Source organism: Mustela erminea, chromosome 4 (genome assembly GCF_009829155.1).
Source record: "Mustela erminea isolate mMusErm1 chromosome 4, mMusErm1.Pri, whole genome shotgun sequence".
Lineage (NCBI taxonomy): Eukaryota > Metazoa > Chordata > Mammalia > Carnivora > Mustelidae > Mustela > Mustela erminea.
This window is the reverse complement of record NC_045617.1, coordinates 619,033-637,784: the sequence shown is the minus strand read 5'-3', so window position 1 is coordinate 637,784 and position 18,752 is coordinate 619,033. Positions and strand designations below refer to the sequence as shown.

General features: G+C 51.0%; 3 protein-coding genes across 17 annotated transcripts in view; 1 reads left to right on the top strand and 2 right to left on the bottom strand.

Moving 5' to 3' along the window:
• The window catches only part of WDR27 (WD repeat domain 27), a 141,381-nt gene extending 141,047 nt beyond the window's left edge, over positions 1 to 334 (bottom strand). For 13 of the 14 annotated variants that reach the window (XR_004284699.1, XR_004284700.1, XM_032338438.1 and 10 more), the window contains exon 1: positions 247 to 334. Coding sequence is in view for 11 of the 14 variants with exons in the window: in XM_032338438.1 (XP_032194329.1) it covers positions 247 to 322 (76 nt within the window). In the remaining 3 variants the exon portion in view is untranslated. Of the gene's footprint in view, positions 1 to 182 lie in introns of all 14 variants that reach the window. The other variant, XM_032338444.1, reaches the window with a different exon arrangement.
• A 21-nt stretch (positions 335 to 355) lies between these two features.
• On the top strand, positions 356 to 1,416 carry C4H6orf120 (chromosome 4 C6orf120 homolog). Its single transcript, XM_032338449.1, has 2 exons — positions 356 to 438; positions 786 to 1,416. Exon 2 carries the CDS (start codon positions 823 to 825, stop codon positions 1,375 to 1,377), a length of 555 nt encoding a protein of 184 aa, XP_032194340.1. The 5' UTR covers positions 356 to 438; positions 786 to 822; the 3' UTR covers positions 1,378 to 1,416.
• Positions 1,417 to 2,114: 698 nt separating this feature from the next.
• Positions 2,115 to 18,687, bottom strand: PHF10 (PHD finger protein 10). 2 transcript variants are annotated; one of them, XM_032338428.1, is made up of 12 exons: positions 18,561 to 18,687; positions 16,801 to 16,907; positions 14,614 to 14,744; positions 13,905 to 13,988; positions 12,829 to 12,962; positions 12,583 to 12,732; positions 11,826 to 11,935; positions 10,719 to 10,872; positions 8,211 to 8,366; positions 3,801 to 3,909; positions 3,344 to 3,532; positions 2,115 to 2,305 (listed from the first exon to the last, which is right to left on the bottom strand). In XM_032338428.1, exons 1-12 carry the CDS (start codon positions 18,645 to 18,647, stop codon positions 2,220 to 2,222), a joined length of 1,497 nt encoding a protein of 498 aa, XP_032194319.1. In that variant the 5' UTR covers positions 18,648 to 18,687; the 3' UTR covers positions 2,115 to 2,219. The 2 variants fall into 2 exon arrangements, with proteins under 2 accessions (XP_032194319.1, XP_032194320.1); XM_032338429.1 differs by having other exon boundaries at positions 13,905 to 13,982.
• Between the last annotated feature and the right edge of the window lie 65 nt (positions 18,688 to 18,752).

Genomic DNA, 18,752 nt, shown 5'->3' with positions numbered 1-18,752 from the left:
CGCGCACGGACGGGACCCGAGCGCAGAGGCTCCGCGGACCCGGTCCGAGGCCCGGCCGGGCCCCTCCCCGCCGCGTCCCAAACGCACGGCGCCTCCGAACCCGCTCGGAAGGCCCCGGGTTTCTACGGGCGCCGAGGACAGCGGACGGGCGCCGGGACCCGCTCGGCTCGGGGGCCACCGGCCTCTCACCTGGGCCCGCGAGGGGGACGCCCTCCGCGCCCCACCTCTCCCCGTCGCCCTGGTTACCAGCCGCCGCGGCGCCGCACCCACAACCTCTCGTCATCTCCGCCAGAGGCCAAGGACGCTTCCGCTTCCGGGTCATGCCTCGCTTCCGGGCGCCGCCTCACTTCCGGGCGCCGCCTCATTTCCGGCTGCTGCGGCGCGGCGGCCCGGCCTCGGCCCGGATGCCCCAGACCCGGGACCCCTCCGGGAGCGGCGGTAAGTTCCGGGCCGGGGCTCCCGCGGCCCCGCGCTGCGGGCAGGACCGTCGCCCCCAGCGCTGCCCCTCCGCCCGGCCTCGCGCTCGGGCTCCCCCTGCCGCCTCCCCTTTCCCACCCTCCCCCGCGGCTTCCCCGCCCCCTCCCTGCGCGCTCGCCCGCCGCTCCCCCGGCCCCCCTCGCTCCGCTCGGCCTCCCCGGCGCCCCTCCCCCGTCCCACGTGGTCCCGCTCCCCCCTCCCCTCTCTCCCCGCTCCGCCGGCCTCCGCTGGCCTCCGGGCACCCGCCCCCGAGCGGCGGCCTGGCGCTGCGGGCCCCGCGCTGAGCGCGCCCCCCGGTCCTCCGGCAGGACGTCCGCGCGGGAGCCGGTGACCGAGGCGGCGGGCATGGCCGCGGCCTGGCCGCGCGCGCTGCTGGTGCTGCTGGCCTCGCAGGTGGCGTCCTCGGCGGGCTTCCCGGAGGAGGACGAGGCTCCCGGGGAGTGGGTCCTGCTGCACGTGGTGCAGGGCCAGATCGGCGCCGGGAACTACAGCTACTTGCGGCTGAACCACGAGGGCAAGATCGTTCTGCGGATGCAGAGCGTGAAGGGCGACGCCGACCTGTACGTGTCGGACAGCACGCTGCACCCCAGCTTCGACGACTACGCGCTGCAGTCCGTCACGTGCGGCCCGGACGCCGTGGCCATCCCCGCGCACTTCCGGCGGCCCGTGGGCATCGGCATCTACGGGCACCCGTCGCACCAGGAGAGCGAGTTCGAGATGAAGGTGTACCTGGACCGCAGCGTGGAGCCGGCCGCGTTCGCCGACGTGGCGGCCCCGGACGGCAGGGACCCGGGGCACAGGCACGCGCCGGCCGCCGAGGACGCGCCCCCGGAGGAGGAGTCGGTGCTCTGGACCGTCCTCATCAGCCTCCTGAAGCTGGTGCTGGAGGTCCTGTTCTGAGCCCCGGGGCGGGCGGTGCCCCCGGGGCCGGGCGTGCGGCGGCGGGACTGCGGCGGCGTCTCCTGGAGGACCAAGCCGTACCGATCTGTTGCCTCGTAGCCCGAAAGCAGGGACGCGGCCCCGGCCCGGTGTCGGAATTCCTGCGGCGGGAGGCGCGCAATAAAGCGTTTCCACTCGTTCGATTCGCTCGCCGGCGGCTGACGTTCTTGCGGAAACGCGGGTGCGCGGACGCGCGTGGGCGAGCGCGCCGGGGTGTCCGCGGACGGCCGGGCTCGGGGGCTGTCCTCCGGCCGGACACTCCGGCGCGCTCGGGCAGGCGTGGCAGCGCGGCTGGAAGGTCCTCACTTCTGGGGCTTGGCTTGCTCCCGAGGCCAAGGGAGCAGCCCCTCCCGGGGTTTCCAGACAGACCCGGTCCGTCCGGCCACTTGGAAACCTCCCGGGGCCACCCGTAACTCAGACCCGCCCATCATTGGGTAACTCTGCCTCGCTACCCGGGATAGGCCAGAAACAGTGCAGATGAGCAGTTTCGTGCAAAGACTGGTCCCCGTCGGGTCAGTGCGGGAACAGCGCGGTGTTTCGAGTAAGCTGTCGAAGATTTCCAGCTGAACTTCTGCAGAGAGCCGAAGTACTGAAGAGGTTAAAAAACACCCTGGGAAAAAGATTCTCTCTCTACTTGAAATTGGCTTCAAGGGTAAAAGTAGCTTAGAACAAATCAACTGGCAGATTTTAAGCACGTAGTTAGTTTCAGAAATCTTTTATTGGCATAAAATTGAGAATGTAAATAAGTTGGCACCAAATATTTCATTTAAATCCATATTACAATATTGGGGTCAAAAACTATTTTATCCCTCTTTGCTGCTTTTCCCCCTTCTGCCCACTTTCCTGGGTGTTGGGGGGGCTCGCTGACAACAGTCACAAATCCAGCGACCTAGGAGAAAAATTGTTAGTTAATATAGTATGAAGTTTAATGTTTTAGGACTGAATTTTAAATCCATTTGGCTCTCCTTTCTCAGCTATCACTAACGGTACTTCTCTGTGGATCTGTGACGTGAAGGGCACTAACGAGTTTCCTAAGGAGAAAAACGTAAACTTCCCTTCAGTTAGCACGATCAGTACCTTGTGTGAAATTCAGTGCCGGGGGCTGGGGCGGGGGCGATTCTCTACAGTGATACTGGTTTTAAAAAGTTTCTACAATCCTTTCTGAAATCCAGTCACTATCCTACTTCAGAGTTCCATACAGAAATCCTCAGAGAAGACCTGTTACAGAGTTTGGCTTGTCTTCAGCCTTTCTCTCTGCTGCCCAGTGGCAGCCCCGAGGCCGGGCGCACACCAGACACAGCACTTTAAGCTGACCACGGGTGAGCTGTGCCGGGTACTCCTGTCCGAGTCACTACAGAACTTCAAGTCGCCTGCTTCTTAATGGTTCCCAGGAAACTTAGCTCGAGGCATGTATTTTATAAAAGTATTATACAGTGTTAACTATGCAAATAAGTTCTAAATTTACACAATTATGTGTAATATTTTAGTCCAATTACTGTGATTTATTCTCCAACTCTGTGTTCATTCCAAAGTTATTTGGAATTGTCATGCTGCCGCCTCATTTTATAGAAATCTGGTTTAATATTTATAAGGCGCAGCGGTCGTTTTTGTTAAGTTTCTGAATAGATGAGCTAAAAATAAAATCAAGGCTTTGAAACAAATTGATGCTCTTGCTTTTAGTTCTTCCAGTGGAAAGACATGAGTTCCCTGTATGGTGAACTCTGCTTCCAGCACCTGGATGGGACATCCCATTTTTTACTCGGGTCACCTAGCAAAGAAAAGCAGGTGGACGTTATCTGGATAATCACAGCTTTGGTCACGTCTTATGAACAGAAGGATCTCTATGGTGTTTATGCGGAGCCTTTTAAAAAACGCTGGGATAATCCCTTCACTCAAAGATAATGTTCCTCCTTTTTTCAGTCTTTACCTGATGGAATAGCACCAAGGCCCACACAAAAAGTATGATAACCTCTGTCACACACATCACAGAACATCATTTCTTCTTCATGGTGGGGTTGTCCACATATAATGCAAGTTTTACATTCCATACATTGCCATGGGTAGGTCTTAATCATAGAAACAAGCTCCATGGTCATATCCAGGCAAGAAGGATGGCCTAAACCAAAACCAACATTAGTATTTCACAAAAGAATTTTGAACTTTAATATGGCATAATAAAATGCTAGTTTTCTTCAAGTTCACGAGTATGGCTACAATGTTTAATCACCAAAGAAATGAAAATATAAGAAGTAGAGAAAAATACATGGGCTTCTTCTCTATATTTGATGATTCTTTGATTCAGGTCTAGCTGACAACTAAAACTCCTGGCTTTCGAAGCAACGAACAGGGCGGTTACAATGCGAAGAAGACAGGTCGGTACTCACCACTATTGTCACACTGGGAGCAGTGTATGAGGGATTCAGCCTTCCCTTTCTTGTTGGACTCCTTACCCTTCAGACAAATTCCACATAGAGCATTTGGAATGACCTTTGGCTGGAAGGGTAGAAGAGGGCTATAAATTCATGCCAGAAGAACTTACTGTGGGTTCATAAGGAATTGTGACTGCCTTATCTTTACTCTTGGCTAACTTGCTAACGAGGATCTTTTGGAAGGGCCTAACTTGAGAGCCAGCTTTCAACATACAATGGCCTCCCGACTAAAGCCTCAGATCTCTTTTAAAAATTCTGTCAACAACGTGATCTCGTGTTAGGATTAAATGGAGCATCCTACACTCCCTACGTGAACTAGAAGGGAAGACTGTAACGAAAAATTGCTCTATTACCGGGAAGAGGAAATCCAGGTACCAAATGACCATTACGTGTATAGTCGGGCTTACCGGACAAACGGAAGGCTCCGTGTGGAGCAGCTTACATACTGGTCTTGTTTAAAAACGGACTGTTTTCCGAAGTTGTAAAAACAGATCTATGAAATCTAAGTTACAAGAATCAATGTTTTAACATTTTTAATTGAAAGATGTCTCATCCATTCGTTGTCATGTGCATAAGTGTTTCTGGAAACCAAGCTGTGGTTATTTCCTTTGCATATCTAATAACAAAAGAGCCTGTGCTTAGGGAGAAAGCATTCCACATGAGATACAAAACATAAAAGAGGAAAGTAAGTTTTCAGACAAGCCAAAAAAAAAAAAAAAACTTAAATAAATCACAGACACCCTCATATTCTTGAGTACCATTCACTGTGCAGCTTAAAGCCTTGCTCAATCCGATGAAAGTACTTGGGCTTTAAAAAAACACTGAGCAACACACTGGAAAGGACGAAGAAGAAAAGATGCAGGGCACCTACGGTCGTTGGGAGGGGGAACATACAAACACCACAGCTCTGACCACAGTGAGACGACGTTCATTCACGCTACTTGAACACATAAGTGACGGAGGCAGAGAAGGAAGGGCACGCATGGGCCAAGTAGGAGACGGGCCGGCCGATGTGCGCACAGGACCTGCGGGGAGATGCTCTTCAGCAGGACTGTGGTATGTTTTATTCCAACCCCGCCAAACGCATCTTCTCTGTCCCTCTCCTAAGTTACTGAAACAAAGAGGAGCCTCAAGGAAACTCCACCTTCGTATACAGCATTCCAGCTTTGAAATGTCTCCCTGCCACCTTCAAAACCTGTTAGGCCTAAACAATTTGTTCTTAATTCTTTAAATTTTTTATGTTTTAAATTGTCTTTCTTTGCAAAAGATGACAGAGGCATTCAAAAATAATTTTTGGCTTATTTATTTAAAAAAAGTCAACCTTATACATAAATATAATAAAAACAGTAACTCTAAACAATCACAAATGTCTCTACAAAATAATAAATATGGAAGTTAAAACATACATAGAGAACTTTCCCGTTAACTATTCTACATCTCCTGTACGTGTGTCCTCATACCCTGCTCCCCCAACAAACGGATCGTGTCCCATGCTCGCACCGTGTGCGTCTCGCAGTGCAGTTACCCTCCACTGCTGCTGCTACATTCTAAGCAGGAGGTTCTCTCTGTGTTTCCTACACCTAAATACAAAACACCCGGAAGTGCACTTCTATGATCCAAGTTCTGATCTGGTGCTGACCACACCTGTAACTGCCATAACACACAGCAGAAAGCTCTCTCGATACACCGAAATAAGAACTCTTGGCCATGGCACCTGCACTGAATGTAAAGGACAGACTTATTTAATACTTGTAGTTGAAGTTAGATACTGGCATACCAAGTACTTGAATATCTCTCACTGAAGTCAGGGACGTAACTACACAGTATTAAATTCTAAAAGAACTCCTTATGGGAGATCCTTTACAAACGTCAAAAAGGAATCAAACACAAGCTCGTCATTCACATTCTAGAGCAATTCAAGTTCTACAGCCATTAAAATATACATTAAACACCTATGATAAAAAAGGGACACCAAGAAAATTCTAGGTTTACTTCTAAGCTTAAAATCATAATATTTTGTTGAGCCACTTAAAATTTTTCTTACCCAATAGTCTTCATCTTGATGAAAAGAGGGAGTGACAGGGGTGGAGAAGAGAGAGAGAAAGAGAGAGCTTGTAGCATTTCCTATGGCCATTCCTTGCTCACTCAAGCACTCCGAGCTCTCTGAGAAGCCACGCTGCCCACAGCCAGGACCGCCAGCCGGGAAGCTCGTCTCTGTCGGAGACTCCTCCGATGGAGGAGGAAGGGAACCGCGCAGAACTCCCGCGGCGACTGACGGAACAGACCCTGTGTCTGACTGCTCTACCTCTAGTAACTGCAACAACATCAAAGCTTCACTATTGACAAGAAAATTAAAATACCCATCCTAATGGTTCTCAGCATCTCAAATAAAAGGCTCACAATACACTGACTTTCCTGCTCGGGAAAGAACCAAAGATAAGGGAGACTTTCGCGGTAACACTAATATAGTATAGACGTTAATTATAAACTTGTCGCATAGGCCTGAATCCTAACAATTATGCTTTCACTGCAGGTTAATGTAACCTAAACAATACTGTCCTACAAATTAAGGGCAAGCACTAGTGAATCTTATTAAGCAAGACATCAGATACGTCGTCATTTCTTGTAACTCCAACATATTTATATATATATGACCTTCAGCTTGTCAGCACCCGAATATTTAGGCACATCTTGGCTTATTAATATTTTTCATAGAGAGGTTACTTTTAACAAACATGTCCATATTAATGTATTAAGTCTAGATACTGGTTGTTCCAAACTTTGAAACACCTGAAACATTTTTAGGTGCTAAAAATGTTCACAGAAATTATAAAATGTGTATTTTGCATATTACACTCCCTTGAGTAATATCAATTTAGGTTAATCTATAGGATTTCTTCTAGATTAAATCAATGATACTGTGGAATAACTCTTCTTTTTCAGCCTCTATTAAAACATGTATCTCACCACTCTCCCCTCCGAACCCAGGATGAACCCAGGCTTGTGGTGAACGGTCTCCTCCGTGCTCAGTGCCCTCCGCGGCACACGGCAGGCTAGCTTTCCAAGACTAACTCTTTGGACTTCACTTGCTTTCAATTATGAAGCATTAATTTACAGCTTTTACATTTAAAAAATTAGGTAAGCTCTCCGTGTAAAAACAAGTATAAAATCGCACGGCTGCGGCCTATTGAAGCCATCCCTGGAAGCCGACCTTTGCCAAACGAAGCTTAAGATTTGCTTGCCACAGGCTGAAAAAACATATATTTTTAAACTGATTATATAAAGGCATCTTCAAACTGAATGTGGATTAAACACACTAATTTGCTAAGTTGCTTTATTTACTTCAGGAAAAGAAAGGCGAGCGGACCGCAAGAAGGGTCCAGCTGGGGAAGGGAAGTTGGCCGGGAGCCCGCACGCACCTGTTTCTCAAGATCATCCACCGCGACCCCAATCCTGACACACGACAAGATGGTTCAACAGTCCCACTCAGCAAACCGCTCCCTCGCCTTACTCTAAGATGCTCCTTCCAAACACCTTCATAACCACAATAAGAGGCATAATCTGATAGAACCCAGACTGTATGAATGGTCTATCTTACCATTACTGTCCAGAACGTAAAACCGTGCAGCTGATGTCACCTCTTCCAGGACGTTCCAAAACCCCCACGCAGGGGTAAGGCTACTCACCTCTCACCTAGACTGCTGAAGGGGAAGACGCTGACAGAAACATGGCTGAGAGCACACGGCCTTACTCTGAGCCAGGCTACGTCACTAAATGGTGCCTACATCCCGGTCCTGGAGTTAGAGACGCTATGTGCCAAGGCTAGGCTACAAATCACCATAATGTAAGTGACAGGTCGTACTACTTTCCGTTGCAGGGTCAGCTAAATTTGGCCAACGGATCAAATATTCACGGGATAAAACCCAGATCTCTTTCCGGAAGAGGCAGCTTATTCTAAGAGCCCATCCACCCGTCCCTCACAGCTCAGCTCTGCTCAACACTAGCATGTTTTAGACGTCAGAGAGTGACGTTCTTTACTCCAAGGAAACAAACTATAAAGTTCTGCCTACGAAATAAATTTTTTTAAAAACCCATACTTGCCTGGTTATTGTTTAAAAGTCGAAAAAAGATTTTCTTATGAATTGTACATCTCCAGAAACAGAAGCTGAACCAGAGGCCAAAGTGACAGCAAAGCCACCAAGAAAAGAAAGCAGAAGAGAAGGCAGCCGACAGAGGGCACACACCACAGAACAGCGAGTGGGGGCGGCAGGCAGAGCTCCCCCGCTCTGGAGGTCAGAGTTAAAACTATGTCGGGGAAAGAGGCTGGTCAGGAAGGAAGCAGAGTCAGGGGCTTTTTTCTTCTACCTTGTACCCAGGGACTGACTTGGACAGTACAGAACGTTTGGAAGCGTCTTTTCTTGGAGTAGCAGCTTTGTCCTTGGATCTCTGTCTTCCCTGGAAAGGCTCCTCCTGGCCGTCGGGAAGGCCTTCCCCCTCGGACACGTTGCCAGAGGAGCTGTCCTGGAGGTCAGAAACACAAACAGAGATTCCTTGGAATTCACAGACTGGACTGTGATTTGTAAAAAGTTTTAAAGTTCCATCAATCTAAAAATAAAAAGCTAAATAGAAAAAGCTTTTTCCAGCGCAGACTGAAAGAAGTCGTGTTAAAAGTCACCCACCTGCCTTATGAATACGTGAGAGCACAGAGTTCACTCCACTCACACCAGCCAGTACCTTAACACACCGTCTCCTGACGTAACACGACAGGACTGTCGGCTTTGGTGCTTCAACCACGGGGGGCATTGTTTCAGACAAAAAACTGCTTAAAAAATACACTGTCTTAGATAAGTGTGGGTATTCTTCCTGAGTAGTGAGTGTCACGGGTTCTTCAAGCTCCATCTTGCATCCCACACAAGTCCTTATGACAGTATCTGACATACTTTATATGTTCAAAGTTTAGCACTTCGATATCTCATCACTGAATTCTTCATCTATTAATTTAAAATTTTCTAGTTAAATAAAAATGCTATGCTCATGTAAATTATGAAAATTTTACGTGAGAAAATTAGGTTATCCATAACTACTCTGATAAACATTCTGAGACAACCCCTGGAAACGTGAATGCATCAGTTGTGTGTCTGCATAAATACCCAGATTCACACATGCACACACTCAAACATTTACCCCACCTACACGTATCCCTCATTTTATTAGAACACTGGTGGGACACCTCGGTGGCTCAGTCAGCTAAGCGACTGACTCTTGGTTTTGGCTGAGGTCAGAGTCGTGAGATCGAGCCCCATGTCAGGCTCCACGCTCAGTGTGGAGTCTGTTTAGTGTGGAGCCTGTTTAAGCTTCTCCCTCTCCCTCTCCTTCTGACCCTCCCCCACTCTGCTAAAATAAGTAAGTCTTTAAATAAGATCTTAAACACACACACACACACACACACACACACAGTGGATTCCACTGAGTGTGTGTGCATGGGCTTTTCCAACTGTTTTAAGTATTATATGCATTTTACCACATGTCATGTAAATGTAATGTATCACCTTTAATTTATGGACATTAAATTTATTCCTAATTTCCATTATAAAAAATACTGTTAACACTACAATGGCCATGTTTTTCCTAATTAAATTTTATCCTTCAGGTAAACTCTGTTAGTATATTTGCTAGGTCAAATTCTGTGGAAGTTAAAATTCTTGGTATAAACTGTTAAATGCTCTCCTGAAATGCTGGATTACTTTATTTTTTTTAAAAGATTATATTTATTTATTTGACAGAGAAAGAGAGATCACAAGTAGGCAGAGAGGCAGGCAGAGAGAGGAGGAAGCAGGCTCCCCGCGGAGCAGAGAGCCCGATGCGGGACTCGATCCGAGGACCCTGAGATCATGACCTGAGCTGAAGGCAGAGGCTCAACCCACTGAGCCCCCCAGGCGCCCCACAGACTACTACGGCAGAGTGAGTAAAAATCAACCTCGATAAATCCTGCTCCCGCCGCAGCTCCCCTTTTACCAGTAGGACAGGAAAAAGTGGCACCATCGCTTTAATATCTGAAGAGCATCTTATTTTACGTAACACGTATCATCAAACATTTTAGAAGTTGTTGCTGACAAAAAAATGTACTGCCCATTTAACGGAGCACACTCTCGGGCGCAGGCTGGCCGTAAGGAGGGTTAAGACGGCCCGAGCGCTCAGCGCGCCGCGCCCGATCTCATCAAACCCTCTGCTCTCCTCCGCCCTCCGGCCAGCGCGCTAACTCTCCCCTGCGTTTTGCTTTAAAAAGAGGGAAAAAAAAAAAAAAGTCGTACAAGAAAAACCTACACAATAACACCTTCAAATTTTCCTATAGGAAATCTAAATTATTAATTAAGCAGTAGGACGGGGTGCCTCAGTGGGCTAAGATCCCGAGGTCCTGGGACGAAGCCCAGAGCGGGGAATCGCGGCTCAGCAGGGAGCTTGATTGTCCCTCTCCTCCTGCTTGTGCTCTCTGTCACCGTATGTCTCTCTCTCAAATAAATACAAGAAATATTTTTTTAAAAAATTAAGCAATAGGAACACAAGTTCCTGTACTCCCCAAACCAGGACAGTTTAACACAGGACTGTAAACTCATGTCCGGTGCCCTTTTGGAACCTGCCTGTGATAACCTGAAAGGCAACTTTAAAAATAAAACTTACCAAAGGCCATCCATAGCCTGTCTCTACTAATGCACAGAATAAATAATTTTCTTGATGAAAGCATTCAGGAAAGCACATGCAACTGCCCCTTTTCGAAAAGAGGGTGGCGATGCACGTTCCATTCAACATCTGGGAAAGCGATCAGCAAACCCTCTAGGGGAAGGGGCACCTCCTGGTGAAGACCAGCACTCCTACCGAAGTCCCTTTGTGTTTCTGTTTCTCGTCGCCTCGACTGTCCTCGGCATCGTCCGAGTCACCATCGCTGTCAAGGGCCGGCAGCTCGGGGTCCAGGGGGGGCTCGTAGAGCGCGGTGTTGAGCGGCAGATACCGCAGCTCATCCGGGGAGTACCTGCGGCTCAGAGAAGCGACCGTCAGTTGCCGTCTGTGAGGAACAGGATTGCTCTAACCCACGAGCTTCAAATGCAGCCCCAACTGTCCCTGCTGGCCCAGCTACTTCTGGAAAATGACTACAGATGTAACAAGGAAGTTTTCATTTTTACCAAGTAAGAAAAGTAATAAAAAGCTTAAACGTTTTTGTACCAGACTAAGAGTGTAACATGCGTATTTGATTCTTATTATCAAGATCATGTCTCTCTCCTTCATCTTCAACCCAAAAAGAGGAGAAAGAAGTCAGCAGACTAAAGTGGGAACTGGGGCAATTAAGGACCCTGCACAGAAGCCATGCGGCCCGAGCGCCCCAGCTCTGCTCCCCGAGATATCACTGCTGCTCCACCCGGGGGGGCGGGTCTGACGACGCGGCCGCCTCCCCAGCGGACGAGGCCGCATCAGCGGATGCACTGCCGCACGCCAGTACGCGGTCCACATTATTGAAAAAACAAATGAACCCTTTGTGTCTGACACTAGAGATCAGCAGCAGCCACACCAGAGGACACATCTGTGTCACTCCCACCCACAGGCATCCCCTGTCCAAACCCTGCAATCTGCGTTCAGCACTGCCTAGCAGACACAGCAAAAAGCAAAGGGCCTGCTACCCTGGCATATCGCTTTTAAGTCTGCTAACGCATGATTTAAATATGACTTTCTATTTTACACACTAGCCTTTAAGGAACAGTCTCTTTCCTCAAGAACGTAAGGTTTAAGGCGGACGTAAAAGCTGAGATTCTCAAACAACATGCCCCTGCTAGCCTGGGTTTCCGCGACGATCCGTCAGGAACGCCAGACGAGCAACACTCTCGCTCGCCGGGTGCAGCAGCAGCAGGGGCGGCCGCGCGGCGGGGACAAGCAGGTGGTCGCGCCCGTCGGGCGGCCACTCTGCTCAATGGTCATAAAACCAGTGAGTACCTTTTGTAGTATTCCTGAAACTGTCCGGGGATGAGGGCCACCGGGTAGGAGCTGACCTTGGTTCGCTCTGTCGGCAACACTCTGTACTTCCCTTGAGGCACCTGGATGACCTGGGTTAAGGTGAAGAGAAATGCAACACTGACTGCGCCTCGGAATCAAGGTTTTAGAGCACGGTGCCACCGTTCTCCGCGGCGCCCCCTCCCCGGCAGGAGACATTAGGAACCAGAGCCCGAGGGCACAGGACAGTGTTTCTCGCGATACAGGGAAGTCGCATGTGGCTCATCGCAGCCATCGGCGCTGAGGGACACGTGTGCGCTTCGGCCCCCGCAGAGAGCAGGGGCCTGGGCAACGCCACGCACGTCCTCATCTACAGAACGAGAAGAGCGAGCTCCAGCCTCACGTGGCAACTGAGTCTTAAGTGAACGGAGATGGGAATTTCTTAAAAGAACCTTTGGCACAAGCAGCAGGATATCGACCTCAGAGCAAAACACACGTCCCTCCCTTCTCTCTCTCTCCCTCGCACACACACACACGCACACACTCACACACACTCACACACGCACGCACACACACGCACACACAGAAGCAAGCAGAGTATCACAGGCACATGGTCAGAAGTTCTGTCTTAACTTCTGGGGCAGAAAAGGACGCGCTGCTGCCGGCACAGAGCAACAACGGTTCGGCAGAGCAGGCCCCGCCCGCTCTGCCCCGGCGAGCACGAGGGAGGCTCGGAACTCAGAACGCGAAGCAGCCCTACGTGCGTCTGCAAGTCGAAGTAAGCTCTTCGCTCCTCCGTACGCTCCCGGTTCAAGTTGCTGTTAAATTCGGCTGCTTTTCTGGCAGCTTTCTTAATGTACTCAGGCACTTTGCTGGCTTCAACTTTCTGAGTGTTCTGTTGTTGCAGTTGCTGAAATAAAAGTATGACAGTGGGAAGTCACATGTGACTGCACAACATGTCACTCTCCCCAACCAAGCAAGAGATGCCAGTCACCTCAATACTTACAGAATACTCTTTATAATGATCTGTAATTCGCTGACGCTCTTTTTCTTGTAAAATAACAGAGTACTCAGCATGTTTGGCTGGATATTCTTTTATCATTAAATCAATCACTTCATCACTGCGCAATGCTGTTAAACCTATTTTACACCAAAAAAAAGGTAAAAAAAAAAAAAATCTTTTAAGGCTGTGAGCAAAAGTAGTTTTCAAAATTTGCTTTTTCTTTAATCTACTCTATATTTAAAGTTTTCCAGTAGTCAAGGGAAAATACTGTAATACATTTAAAAAAAAACAAAAAACAATATTCATAATATAAGGTCAAACACTTAAAAAAGGAAACTCATCAAGTTGCAAAGGAAAATAAATCAATTTTTCAACCACATTTTTTTAAGATTCAACATACTATAAACATATACCCTTTATTAAAAACAATGGCTAAATAACGGTGCATACTAACTACAGGCCATTGAAGATTAAGGATTATCCTTAATCTAATATCCTTAACTAAGGAAGGATATTAGAAGAAAACGAGTTTTTCAGTAGTCTTTTGTACTTAGTTTTGCAGTACTCAGTCTTCAAACTCAGTACACTAGGAATATTACATGGAGTCCATTCACACTCCACGAGAAGCACCAGCACACACGCAAGTCATACAGGCCATTTTCCAAAGTCAGAGCATCGCGTCAGACCAACTGCTATGATGAACAACCATGGTTTCACATTAAAAAGTAGCCACGGTGCATTAAAATGTTTATGAAAGAAAAACTGGCAACAAAGCATGGAGATAATCACATGGAACAAAAAACAGAGCAAAATGTGCATCACTAGAGATAAAGACCAAGACTTGTAAAAACTACCATACAAATTTTGCACACCCCCCCACACACACCTCTATGAAATGTTGTTAAGTCATTCTCCTTTTTTTGTTTTTAACAAAAACCAAATGTAAACAAGTTAGCACTTAAATAGTTCAATCTATGCCATTAATTTTGTAAAACACTTTATTAAAGAGGACAAACCCCCACGCGGTGTCTCCTCATAAACACCTAGCTTTCAGAATCCCCGTTCAGAGCCTCTGTTACCTAGAGTACACTGCGTCTCCGTGATGACATTCAGCTCCCGCAGGTAGAGTTTCTCCTTATGGGACAAATCTCGTCGCTCTAAATCTCCAAAGAAAAGAACAAAAGACTATGAAAAATAGTCTTTTGCATTTGTAACATTATGCATTTTTCAAACTTTTAAAAACTTAAAAACCTTTTTAAGATCTTTTTTAAAAAGTTAAATTCTTTATGGACTTAAAAAAGTACTGCGTGTTATATATTCCAAAGATTACTCAAGAGACCACGCAAATAATCTTACAAATTCAAGGAATTAAAGCTAAATTAAAGTTGAAAACAGAATAACCCAAAGCAAGAACAGTAACTTGGCCGCACCGACAGCTTTTCTCAAATCCAGACCCAGCCCCGTGTGGCCGCCTCCCTTACTCAGGCCAGGGAGCAAGGGGAAAAGCAAACTCCTGCTGCTTTCAGCCACAACATGACTTATTTCTGAGACTCTTCCCCAGGAAATTCACCTTCCACATTGTCCTTTTAAGCCCATTTACAAGGCATAAGAGCAAGCTGAGAGCGGAGAGAAGTACTGGGTGACAGGAGTAAGGAAAATCAGCAGCAGAACGGACAATGTATTACACATAACCCATACGCAAAGATCCAGAAGCTGGTAACTTATCAAAAACAATTACTAGTAGTTCAAAGTCAGGCTTAATCTGTTACATAAACTAAGACGTAATACCTGGATATTTCCGTTTAAAGGAGGTCACCCCCAAGTATTCACTGACTTGCTCCTGAAGCATATAGTATTCTCCTGTTTCGTCAGGCGGCCACTTGTACTCTATCAAATTTTCTGCTGGGTAGTAGCTAAAGCTAAGCACAGAAATATGTATTATGCCTTAAATGTGGCTTTTATTAAGTTTTATTCATTTTTATTTTAAGGATCTATTTTTGAGTTTTATTTTTAGGAATTTTAGAGAACTACTTTAATTAGTGAAATTCTCATTCAGTGTTCTGACTCTGCCATACATACGAGATCCCCCGGTCTTGTGCGTCCAAGAACACAACAGAACGGGCAGAGGGAGAGAAAGCAAGCAGTGTGAGAAACCGAACAAGAGTGCACGGCCCACGACCACACACCCCAAAGAACCAAGGCTCAGCACGGCCCGCTGTAGAGGAATTCTGTGGCGTAAGAGGTCTACACGGCCAAAATGGTGGCAACGTTCTCCAGAATTCCCTCTCCTGGGCTCAACACCTATTCCGCTATTTCTCCCACCCAAGGCACAAAGTCCCCCCTCGTTTCCCACATGCTGTTCAGCGAGTCAAACAGTTAAGAAAGCAGAACTCCAAAAACCTGTTTCTCAAACACCGTACTGTTTGTTCTCCTGACCTCCACAAAGCCAGAAACACAGAACACACCCGGTGTGAAGTGCCCGGTCCCAACCCTGCGGACCCGTCCGAGTCCCGCGGACCAGTCCTAGTCCTGACCATCCAGCGACAGAGCTCCGGACCTGCCAACCCAACCTCTAAATCTCACCAGGGGACACAGCGGCAAGAATAGGACACTATTTTATGCATCCAATTAGAAGTAATGACCAAATAGTAGAGTTTTCTCAAAAACAGTGCTGGGAAATCAGATATCCAAATGCAAAAGTGTGAAATTGGACCCTTACCTCCAATCACATTCAAAAATAGATCAACAACCTCAACAGAGGAACCAGACCAGAAAACTCCTAGAAAACACAGCAGTAACTCTTCCTGATCTTAGATTTGGCAACGGTTCTAGATAGGACATCGAAACCATGAGCAACAAAAGAAAAATGATTTGAACTTCAACAAAATTAAAAATTTTGTGCATCAAAGGACTCTTCCAACAAAGTGAAAAGGCAACCGGCAGAATAAGAATTGCAGATGGGCAAGAGATTAACACCCAGAACGCATAAAAACCTCCCGCTGTGCAACAGCAACAGAACAAACAACCCAACTCAGAAATGCTTTTCTGCATTTCCTCTCCACCCCCCCAAAGGAGCCACAGAGAAGTACTGACAGGGTGGTCAACTTCACTGGCCACTACAGAAATTCAAATGCAAATGACACCGGGCTGCCACTTCACAGCGCGCAGGATGGCCATTCACAGAAGTGGGACAGAACCAACGGCGCTGGACACTGCACCGCTGCTGGGAACAGAACATGAGGTGCTCACTGTGGAAAGCAGCTTGGTGGGTCCTCCAAGTGCTAGACACAGAATGACCGCACGATCCAGCGCTCCTCTCCAAGGGATACACCCAAAGGAACTGAAAACAGGGACTGAACACTTATTTACAGCCCAACGTTCACCCAGCACAGTTCACAGCAGTCCGGGCGGGAAACCACCCCACTGTCCGTCCGATGAAAGGACAGACTAGAGGGGTCTGTCCACACAAAGGAGCTCAGTTCGGCCCTAAAGAGAAAGAAGATTCTGACACAGCCTCCAACATGAGCTTTCAAGAAACGATGCTGAAAGAAGCCAGACACAAAAGGACAGGAGCTGTGGGATTCCATCCATGTACACGAGGCAAACCCAAAATGTCAGCAAGGAAGATGGTGGCTGCCGGGCGCGGGGGAAAGAGGAAGTGGCAACGGTTACAGCTTCAGGGCCAGCACGTTTCCGCGCAGTAGAGAAGCATGAGGGGCGCAGGGGGCAGCTGAAGGACGCTGGACGCAACCGTGCCACTGCGTGACACACCCCAATGTCACTACGATGGCGGGTTTTACACGTGGATTTCATCACAATAATGTTTAAATCGCACTGAGCAGCGAACGTAATGCTGCGTCCCACACAGAACACGACAGAAATTCTGCGGTTTCTAGTCACTACCTGTGTCCGAGCAGGGCCGGGGAGGGTACCGCGGGGAAGCGAGAACACTAGCGAGTAATGAAAGGTCAGTACCCAAGGTCTTGACTGGAAGTCTCACAACTCCTACAGCTATCTCCCGAGCCCATGCGCCTCCTTTTGGACGGTTGGGTCCCATCATTTGAATTGTCTTCAGTGTCATCCTATACATCCAAAAAAGTCAAAGAGTAAGAGAAACAGTAAAAACATTAGGAAAGAGTGATTACGTGTCTTCCCAGACTTGCTAAAAGGCTCCACGTAAAGGCTTCTGAAGGACAAGGGATCACAGCCGCGTTTCCTCGCGCTCTCATGAACGCGGGTCCACAACGCGGGGCGGCAAGACCCGGAAGGAAAGTAAACAGAAAAGTGACCCACACAGTCCCATGAGGGCATCTGTGCTCTCCCTGCCGCCTCCCGCCCGGGGCCGCACACCCGGCGTCGCCGGACCCAGCGCGCGCGCGGCCCTCCTGCGCCCGGCCCGGAGCTGCGGGTCACCGACGTGACCTCCGAGCAAACAGGCGCACCGGCTCGGACGAGCGAACGCGGCCCCTCCGGAGCGGCGTCACCCGCGCCGCAGCGCCGAAGCGGAGGCGTGAGCGGGTCTGCGGGGCGCCCCCGACACCGCACGCCGGAGCCCGCAGCCGCGAGGCCCACGTCTGGGCAGCGGCCCCCGCCCCGCCGCGGAGGCTCGGTTTCGTCCCTGACACACGGGCAGGACACGCGGCCCCGCGCGACGAGGACGCACGTGTTCGGGCCGGGTCGTCCGGCCGCGAGTTCGGTCCCGCACAGCAGGAGCCTGGACGCTCCGCCGGGGTCCCCACGGGCACTGCCGGCCGCGGCCGCTCCGTGTCGGCCGACGGAGACGCGGGAGCGGGTGCGGGTGCGGGCAGCTCCGTGCGGGGAAGCGCGCCCCGAGAGGCCCAGCGGGCCACTCGGCGTCCCGTAAAGGCCGCGACGTGACCGCGACGTCCGACGGCGACTGGCCGGGGCGCCTCCTGCTCCGCGCTGCGGGAACGACTCGCTTTAAGCGGACGCGGGGATCCCGTTCGTCGGACGCTCGTCGGAGCCCGTCGGGGGCTTCGCGGCGCCGGAGCGCTCGCCCCGCCGCCGGTGGAATCGCTCGGAAAAAGTTAAAAAGGCAAAGTCCCCGCAACGCGGCAGCACTTCCGCCGGCGGCGCCCCGCGTGCGCTCAGAGGCCGCGTCCCGCGCGAGTGCGCCGTGCAGGGGCCTGCGGGGACCGGGGCGCCCCCCCCGCGCCCTGCCCAGCCCCCCCCGCGGCCGCTTCCCGGGGGGCCCCACCTTCGGCCCCGCGGCCCGGGACGACGGCCCCGCTGCTCTCGGGCGCCTCCGGCCGGACACGCGGCGCCCTGAGCTCGCGGACACGGCGCCTCCCGCGCTTCAGCGCCCGGAAGGGCGGCGCGGGGGTCGGGGGCCGCGGGGCTGCTGCGGGCGGCGCCAGTTCCCGGCGAAGTTCGCGGGCGACGGGGGCTCCCGCCGACCCAACGCAGTCCCCGCGCCGCCCCGCAGCCTCCGGGCCGCTTTCCCCGCCGGGACGCCGCACCCCGGGGGCCGCTTCCGCCCGGCGCGCTCCGAGCCCCGGCGACGCCCTCCCCGCCCCGCGCTCCGGGCCGGGCCGCCCCCGCCGCCTCAGGGGCCGGGCCGCGGGCGGAGGGCGGCCTCGGCGGGGCGACACCGCGGCCTCCGGCCCTTCCCGGCGCGGCGACCCCCCGCGGCGCGGCCTCGCCGTCCCCCCCCCCCCACCCGCCCCGCGGCCCCGTCCCGTCCCCGCCCCGCCGCGCCGGCCGCCGCTCCTCACCTTCGGGGACGGCGCTCCGGGGGTGGCCGGGTCACTGTCGCACGGCCGCGGGGACAGCGCCGTCCCGGGGCCGGCCGCCGCCGCCATCAGCCCGAGCGCCCCGCGCCGCCGCCGCCGCCGCCGCCGCCGCCTCGTCCCGGCCGCCGCCGCCGCTGCCGCCGCCGCCGCCGCCGCCGCCGCGCGGGCCGCTCG